Source organism: Mercenaria mercenaria, chromosome 7, assembly GCF_021730395.1.
Source record: "Mercenaria mercenaria strain notata chromosome 7, MADL_Memer_1, whole genome shotgun sequence".
Lineage (NCBI taxonomy): Eukaryota > Metazoa > Mollusca > Bivalvia > Venerida > Veneridae > Mercenaria > Mercenaria mercenaria.
This window is the reverse complement of record NC_069367.1, coordinates 62,869,558-62,878,869: the sequence shown is the minus strand read 5'-3', so window position 1 is coordinate 62,878,869 and position 9,312 is coordinate 62,869,558. Positions and strand designations below refer to the sequence as shown.

Below are 9,312 nucleotides of genomic sequence, written 5' to 3'. Positions count from 1 at the left end.
AAAATAGCGCAAAATTTCAAAATTGAAATGCGCTAAGATATTTTATGTATTTTATGTACTTTACTAACACATTCAATTTTTAAAAAATTCACAGAAATACCCACACAAGTTGTGATTAAGGAAACGAGTTAACACCATAGGTATAGATGTTTTTTGTTTCTTTTTATTGAAGAATGGTGTAATACCACAAAAATATTAAATACTCTTTCCAGAGTGCTTGCGGGTGTCACAACGTTTTTCTCCAGTTTGTAAATGGTACACATTTTAGGAAATTTTTGTGTCTTTTTCAAAAAAGGGTTGAACTTGTAAACTAAGGAAATTTTATGACTGCACAGACTGATTTATTGAAATTTTGAAATCTTATCAACAGTATATTGTTTTAAGGAAATTCTAATTTAAAAAGAAAAGTTCTTTAATTGATTTTAAGATATGATATAAACAACAAAGGCGGTTCAGTATAATAAGATTAGCATTTTCCAATATTAACCTTTGGAAAATGCACAGCATTAATGTCAATGTATCCGAAATAGCCTCTGTTAATATGAAAAAAAAATATCGAGTACATAAAGGCATACTACCGTTCATTATTTCCAGTACCTTTAGTTCTTTGATTGAAATTGTGTAGAGATGATGATTATTTTTATAATCGATTAAATGTCTAAGGAATATATATTTTTTTCCATCGTATTTGTAAGTCATTTTTCGTTTTCGTATCAATACATAGTGCGTGTCAATGAATACTGATACGATAATGTCACATTTTGAAATATGTAAACATTTGAATAGAATACATCGAAAACTATTGGACCAGGTGCGGTTTAATCAATACATCTGGTACACTTGATATTTTCTAGTTTCGTTACGGTGATATCATATCCGATTTACATAAATTGTGTAAACAAGGGAAATGCACATGTATGATGTAGCAGCATATGTCGTAAAATGAAGCTGATATTATTCGAGCGAACGTTATCGAATTTTTAAAATAGCAATAGATATCAATGTGTATTTGATGAATGTAAATATTGGAAATTCAATAAAACCATCTCTATACAGGTCGTTTAACATTGTGGAAAGTAATATAAACAAGGAGCCGTTCTGGTCATTTACATATGTGTTATGTCTGTAAAGAAGAAACGCAGGGACGTAGACAGAGGATGGGCGTGGATTGTACTGATTGCGGTGTATTGTGGTAAAATAATACTCTCAACTCAGCTGTATATGGCGGGAGTTTTCTACGTGGCTATAGTGGATTATTACCATGGTGACGTTGCTATAACTTCTATGATAGGGTCGTTAAGTTCTGGATTGATGTGCCTTTGCGGTAAGTCTAAGACAATTGTCGTGATATTGTTCTTTGTTATATATATACCTATATAAATTCTGTCAAAAATTCGGATTGTATTTCACAAGTAAATATGAACAGGCAGAAAATAATCCGTACTGTACCTTTTGTATTGTATATTGCCGTTCATGCATGACCTGACACAGTTCTATAAACAGCGCACATAAAAACTTCGCTCAGTTCTAAATTAAAATCATAGGCCGGTTATATTACTTGAAATAAAGTTAGAACCTGAAACTTATTAAATTCCAACATGAAGTTTCATTGATGATTTAGAATTTTTAGGTACTTACGCAATACAAGAGAAACGTCCTCAAAAAATCCAAGCCAAATTAGGTGATATTTTTTACATTTTTATTAAACAAAGTATTGCAAATTTATCTAAAATAAATTCAATTAAACAAATATTAGTATCATGAAATTTTGTTTATTCACATACATGCATTACATAATAAAGCAGTTCAAGAAGCATTTTACGATTAGTTGCCGTAACTGTTTACGAATTTCGGGCAAATATTGATCTCATAAAGTACCCCACCCATCTGCAGTAACATTGTGAATACAGTTTTGTTTTACGAACGAATGTTTTGTTTCTTGTTTCTGACATTGAGATACACATGTTTTGTGTTCAACTCCTTTTAACTTCAGTGTAGATGAGTTTGTTTTAGAAAATTCAGATATGTATATTTAAATTTGTTTAGAAATTCTATGTTCTAAATTTTGACACCTATGTCTTGATTTTTGACACCACGACACTTTTTGACAAAGATGGTAAAATACTAAATTGTAGCCTACCAGTACTTGCTAGAAATCTTGCAATATTTTTTTCTGATATTCAAAGCAAGCATTTATGCTTTTGTAGACCAGTAGTAGAACAATGTCCTTACATACTACTTATTCCACACCAAAATGTTTATGTTGGAATAAGTTCAACCCCAAAAGTTAAAATGAACAGCCTATCGATAAAAATTATAGGTTTCGTTCCATAACAAAGCAACAAATAAAAAGGTGGATGTATATAATAAAAGTGTCATTATAACAGTAGCTAGAATATTGTTACAATCCAGGTAGACTTAGGGTATCCTACAGCATGTGCGGGGTTCACCGACATCTCTCTCTCTCTCTCTCTCTCTCTCCGATCGAAAGACAGGCTAGATTGAACTATCATTCGGATAAATCTGTTGTTGTAATTTATGTGTTAATACCTTTGTTCACAATGTATTTTGTATATAAAGAAAACAAACTACACGAATTAGCTTTTATTGTCATATCAACAACTTGATGCAGTAATATTGAGGGCGACTTTCCATGAGAGTGTTCGTTCTATACTTACATCTCTCATTCTCATATATACAGAAGTATAGCTGTAAACATGTTATTAACAATTGTAATAGATTATCTGACTGGGCAAAAAAAATAATGATAAACTTTTGGATGAACATACGTGTGTGTGTAGATATATTTATTTATACTCGTCGCCGGGAGTCCCACATGGGCGAGAATATTCGCGCTTTCATCGCCGATCCTATAGCCGCGACGGGCATCTTGTCGTGCCGCTGTCGTAGTCCAAGTGGAGTACCAAATTCTGCGTCCGATAAAAATGACAATAACGTAGTTGAGGAGGTAACCAGTCCTTCTTAGGGCCGCAGCCCCCGCCCTTGGTTGCGACTCCACCAGCTGTCCTCAGTATAGTTATGATCATATCCAATGGAGCCGCATGCCTACTCCGTGACGTGCACGCGGCGGGAGCTCAGGAGTAAGGATGAACATAATCATGATAATGGGTATAAAAAGAAACGATACAGCTGATCACACCTCTACTATTGTAAACGAAAGCGAAAGTGAAAGTAGGTAAGTACACATTTTACCTAATTTATCTCAAGTTTGCTAATTTAAAGAATAAAGTCGTCCGTACATACTATATTGTACGTTACAAGTTATAATAACGCGCGATGAAACGTGTTAAAAAAGTTATTAAATGCATAAGTTGTTGTGTTTGTAAACAACACGTGGACACGCCATCTGAAATCATGAAATATTACCTTTAAATGGCACACAGGGATTATGATTTAGTGAAGAAATGCTGCAAAGAAGCTATATGACAAAATGAATTATCATTAAATCTATATTTATAGTCCTTTCCATTGGTATAGATGTAATCATATGATCAAGGATAAAAAGTCGTATTGACTCAAAGGCGGGGCCAAAAACACGTATTGACCTTCAGCTGTGACGTCATCACGGTTTGACGTCAAAACAATGCGACGTCGTACACAGTTTACTACGAAAAATGACCAAAGGCTGCAGATATTTGTATTTAATTTTTATACTTATAAGTAGGCTGGATTTAATAATAAAACAATTGTTGCCTTTTAGGTGAGGTCGGTATGTGGATTTCTCGACCTGATAAAAGCGATATCAACCTCGGGCTGCACCCTCGGTCGATATCGCTTTTATCAGGTCGATAAATCCACATATCGACCTCACCAAAAGGCAATAATTGTATATTACAAAAAAGTGACACTCACTTGTGTATTACATCCAGAAAACGCATTCACAAAGTGTATGTACGTTTATTGGTTCAATAACATAACTCTACGTCTAAAATATGGTTTGTTGAGGTAGATAAAGTGTGAATAAAGCTGTAGGAATAACAAGAGCCATGTTAGACATGGCCAATCCCCCCGCCTGGCATATTATATCTGAAGGCTAAAGTTCCTGGCAAGTTTGAAAGTATTAATTTTGGGGAAAGCTTTGAAGAACCATTTAGTTGTGGTCCGCATCAGGGGTTTTAAAGATGTGGAAGAAAGAATAAGTCAGTGCATGGTGAGGTGGTTTACTGCTAAATTTTATTACTTATCATGAACAGTATAGCTATGATGTTTTTCTGTATGGCTACTGTAAAAAGAAGGAATGGAAAGCTAACAGGGAACACGAGTGCCAGAATGTCACAATATATGCCCGTCACAGCAAATTTCTTTACTCTAGCAGCTGTATTTGCAAATGGAATTTTAATTTTGTGGTTGTTTAGTAATCATTGTAAGTCTTTTGTTTTTCTAAGTCCACAAAAAACTCCTTACCAGGTAGAGATATCTTAAAATACACGTAAAATTGGAAAGTAACATCCATGTTGTACCACAGAAAAGTGGTCTTGTTTTTTCCCTACGGTCAATTATAAAAATGTTACAATATAAGTTATTTATTGTAACAACTAAGGGAAGTTAAAAAAAAAAAAAAAAAAAAAAAAAAAAAATTGCAAGTCCACAAAAAAATCTTTACCAGGTAGAGATTGGTCTAAATACACCTCAAAATTGGATGTAGCATACATGTTGTACTACAGAAAAGTGGTCTCGATTTTTCCGTACGACTAGTAATGAAAAAGTTACAATAAAAGCTATTTAAAGTAACAACAAAGGGAGGTAATTCTAAAGAAGGGAACTGCGCATGACACTTCGTCTCATGATGGTGTATAATTGTGCCAAGTTACATCAAAATCCCTCCATGCATGAAGAAGAAATGCTTCGGACAATGTCATTCTTGTATCTGACCTTTGGCCTCTAAGTGTGACCTTGACCTTAGACCTAGGGACCTGGATCTTGCGCATGACATTCTGTCTCGTGGTGGTGACCATTTGTGCCAAGTTATATCAAAATCCCTCTATGCATGAAGAAGAAATGCTCCGGACAATTTCTTTTAAGGAAATATGATAAAGGGGAATAACTCAAAAAATAGGCAAGGTAGAGTTATTGTTCTTGCACACTGCACTTCCTCCCAATGTGTTCTATCAGTGTATGAAGTTTGAAGAAAATCCCTCCAGTACTTTTGGAGTTATGCTCCGGACAAAATTTTTAAAGAAAATAAGATAAAGGGGAATAACTCAAAAAATAGGCAAGGCAGAGTTATTGTTCTTGCACACTGCACTTCCTCCCAATGTGTTCTATCAGTGTATGATGTCCGAAGAAAATCCCTCCAGTACTTTTGGAGTTATGCTCCGGACAAATTTTTTTAAGAAAATAAGATAAAGGGGAATAACTCAAAAAATAGGCAAGGTAGAGTTATTGTTCTTGCACACTGCACTTCCTCCCAATGTGTTCTATCAGTGTATGAAGTTTGAAGAAAATCCCTCCAGTACTTTTGGAGTTATGCTCCGGACAAAGATCGTTGCGGACGGACACACGCACACACGCACGGACGGAGAGCATTTCTAATATCCCCTTCGCCTTTGGCGGGGGGATAACAATCAATTAATTTACATTTCAACACATTTCTGGTAATATCGTTTCCGATGTAGACTTTATAAAAACTAAATTTTATATCTAGCTTCCGTACTACTTAGAGCTTGACTTCCAAGAAAAAGCTTAGTTATATATAAATATATATTTGATAATAAAAAAGACATTGTGTCTGAACTCATTCGCCCCCGCCTCTGATTCAAGCGGAGATGCTGACAGTTACGTGCAGAGAACAGGTACAGTACAGAATTCAGGACCACTGACACTGATTAGGTTGTCAACCCGCCAAACTGCATATATATATATATATATAATATATATATATACTAATCAGACTGCAGTCCTATTTTAAGTCCACACACTCGGCGAGCTTTTCAAACTAAAATGTTATTTTTGTGTGGTGTGCAATTTGGAATTTCAATTTATATGATTACTCACTTACCTTAAAATTGATAATATAAATGGTAAAAATTGTTGGTAAATTTAATGTTAACAATTCGTATGTAATTTTAAGGCCTTTAATCTTTTTGTCATTTGTATTTGGGTTCAAATGTTTCCTAAAAGTTGGTTTTGGAAACTTTATTATCTACCTTTAAAGGTATAGTAGACTCAATTTACATAACTTATTTGAAAATATGGAAAATTACTACATAATGTTTATGTAGTTTATATGTACAAATGTATTAACGGTGTTATGAATTAGGTTTAAAATAGTATACACTCTAAAACCTATATAGCAAAACACAGGTTAAGTGTCACTCCCATTAAAAAAGTGGCAGTTTTTTTAAACAATAGACCATTTCTGCATTACATTTAATTCTAATTCTAATATGCTTAAATAATCACAAGAATATTATGTTGATGTCACGTCGACGTTATATTATGCGCCATATTATATGCATCGAGAAATGTACACTCGGGCGGTTATACATACATGTAGTTCGAAATATTTCAATTGGGCTGCGCCCTCTTGAAATTATTACGTCCGGCGTATAACCGCCCATCGTGTAAAAATAGTGTTAAAACACGGTTTTGCTATTAATTATTTCCTAAATACATTTGATGAGGATTTTCTACATGTGAAGTTAATATCTTAGTTGTTAAATATTATAGTGGAAGCTGGCCATTGATAAGTTGAACGTTTGGTGAAATTTATTAATTTTACTTATATCACCGTTTTCATAAATGACTAGTGAGTAGATTGAGTAAATCTTTCTTTATGCAGTTTCAGGTATTGATTTTTTTCGGCGTGCCGTATTTAGCACGATTTTATGACCTCGTATGACCTTATGCCGCCTGAATAATGTACCAATCGGATTGCTTGGTAAGGTATTCTCGGTATTTTCAGCCATAATGAGAGATTTTGTAAGAGTGGCGCTGATTTGAGGAAAGGCTGAAAATGCTTCACTCTGAGTGATGTGTGACAGTGAGTGAAATGACAACGCGTTCGTCATCTATAATCTCTATAAGTACAGCACCGTCGGGCTGTATGCGTACCACTTGAACAGGCGTGCGTAGCCAAATATTCATCTGCTCATCCGGACATATTTCTGTTTTGTTAAGTTTTCTTGTTAAGTTATTTCTGTTTTGTTAAATTTCCTTTCTTTAAGTTTTGTTTTTACAAAAAGGTTATTTGTTTTATACAGTCATTAACTCTTACAGCAACAATTTCTAACCAGTGCAAATCATTACTAACCTGCAACAACATGTCCGATACTGTTAAATTTTAGACTCTTAATTTTAGATTAATCTTTCCGGTGAAAACAGTACTGTACATATTCTGAATGATAGACAAATTTGATAATAAGCTGAAGTAGGGTAAGGGTTCATGTTGCTTCCAACAATTCCAGAAATAAAGTATAGAACGTATTTCAATATTGTTTGCTTACTGTTACCATCTTTTAAGCACCAAAGGCTCAAAGTGAGCTTTTGTGACTGTTTGGTGTCCGTCGTGTGTCCCTCCACAATTTCTTCAGTTACATCACGCCGACCATCTTTTTAAAGATATTTCTTGTTTATATTGTTATTACATATGATTTAATTATTGAAATTTTACTCATTAACTTATGCGTCGTGCAAAAATGAGTTACAGTAACTTAGTTATAATAACTGTTCTTTTCTCCCTTTTTATTGGTACGGTATCTCTTTCTGCCTGCTTCAGATGTTTTCTGTATGGCATAGGGATATTCTTGAGATGCATTTCACAGCATTGTCATGAATGTTCATGTGAAGTTTGCCACACCGTCTATTTATCATGTTTTCCATATTTTATTGTTATGACGTTACGTCATTGTAATATTTCAAAATGTAACTGCCTGAACATATGTTTAACATTTTAAGTATAGCGTTAGTCTAGACTTTTTCTTGTAACGCGGCATATTTGATCTGAAGAAAAAAAAAAAAAAATAATTTGACAAATAAAGTAAAAGGCAAAACAAAAACAGAATGGAATACCTGTCACAAAGGAACATGATTGAAGCTGATGCAAAATAAATTAACTGTGCTATCATTCAACTTCCAATATATGCTTTGAAATCCCCTGAGTCACAACAAATATATATTCTCAATACGAAAAATTACCCCGGTAGTGCAAAATATATGTACACAATTAATCTAAAACCAACCATTTTGAGCGTACATTAAGTTTATCCACCTTATGTGCATTCGTACACCTCATGTTTTTGGCGAATCGGCTTCTTAATGCATCTATGATTAATAAAATAAGGTCACATGCTTCCAGTTAAGTATTACATGATGTAAAATATAAAAAGCAAAGAATAGCTGACCAAAATAGATCCAAATTGATGGATTTTTTATAAACATTTCGTTGACGAGAAAGCGAAAGTTGTCAGTTTATTCTCAATGACTTTTTATATACGACATAGTTCTTCCTTGTAGAAACGGCATTACACAGCTGAAACATTCGACTACTCGAAGCACAGTTTGAATAACAGCAATAATGTTGAAATAACACCATTTTTTAAAACATACTGACCTTGTATCTTGTCAGCCATTTTATGCTTCGCAAAAAAAAATGTGTAACTTAAAAAATGAAATTTACATTTATAAGGTTTACCTGTTTAAACACAGTTTGCTTAGAGCCCATTTGCCTTTGTTTTTCTATATATTGTTGTAATCTACCTGTATGCCTTCATGTTCCCAGTAACTTTCGATGTATTTGTTTTTATCCTCTTCACTTGTGATCCATTCAGGCCAGCCAGAACTTTCTTGCTTCAGTTTTAGGAATTTGTGTATGTATTAGGTGAAAATACCACCAGATTTTCTCATAGGGTCATATTGCTCTGTTTTAGGAAAATGATATACTTCTTACATTTTTACCAGTATGTATCCTTTTTCTATGGCTTTTTATACTTAGGGCGTGCAATATGTCCGAATAATCATTCTCTGCTCAACAGTACATATACACTTAGCCTGTCTTTCATTTTCTGCGCATGTTCTACAGAGCGGGCATTTGAGCTTTCTATTACTGCAGCCTTAACGTAATAAAACGTATTAGCGTCTGATGGCCCTTTCAAGCTTCCGTAGAATCAACATTTATTACACGAAATTTATTTTGAAAATATTTCTGAAATGTCTAGGTCTGCAGCTCTCAAATACGGTTATATCTTACATCCGAGGCATATACTGACACTCTCAGACAACATCAAAAACGACCTTTTGAGCGATTTGATGAAGTCCCAAAATTATCAATGTACCCTTGGTCCGTTACGGACC

At 34.1% G+C, this 9,312-nt stretch overlaps 1 protein-coding gene across 1 annotated transcript in view; it reads left to right on the top strand.

The window, feature by feature from the left end:
* Positions 1-815: 815 nt before the first annotated feature.
* The window catches only part of LOC123555359 (monocarboxylate transporter 9-like), a 29,710-nt gene continuing 21,213 nt past the window's right edge, over positions 816-9,312 (top strand). The window contains exon 1 of the mRNA XM_053548518.1: positions 816-1,324. Coding sequence (XP_053404493.1) covers positions 1,120-1,324 — 205 coding nt within the window. The 5' untranslated portion in view covers positions 816-1,119. The remainder of the gene's footprint in view (positions 1,325-9,312) is intronic.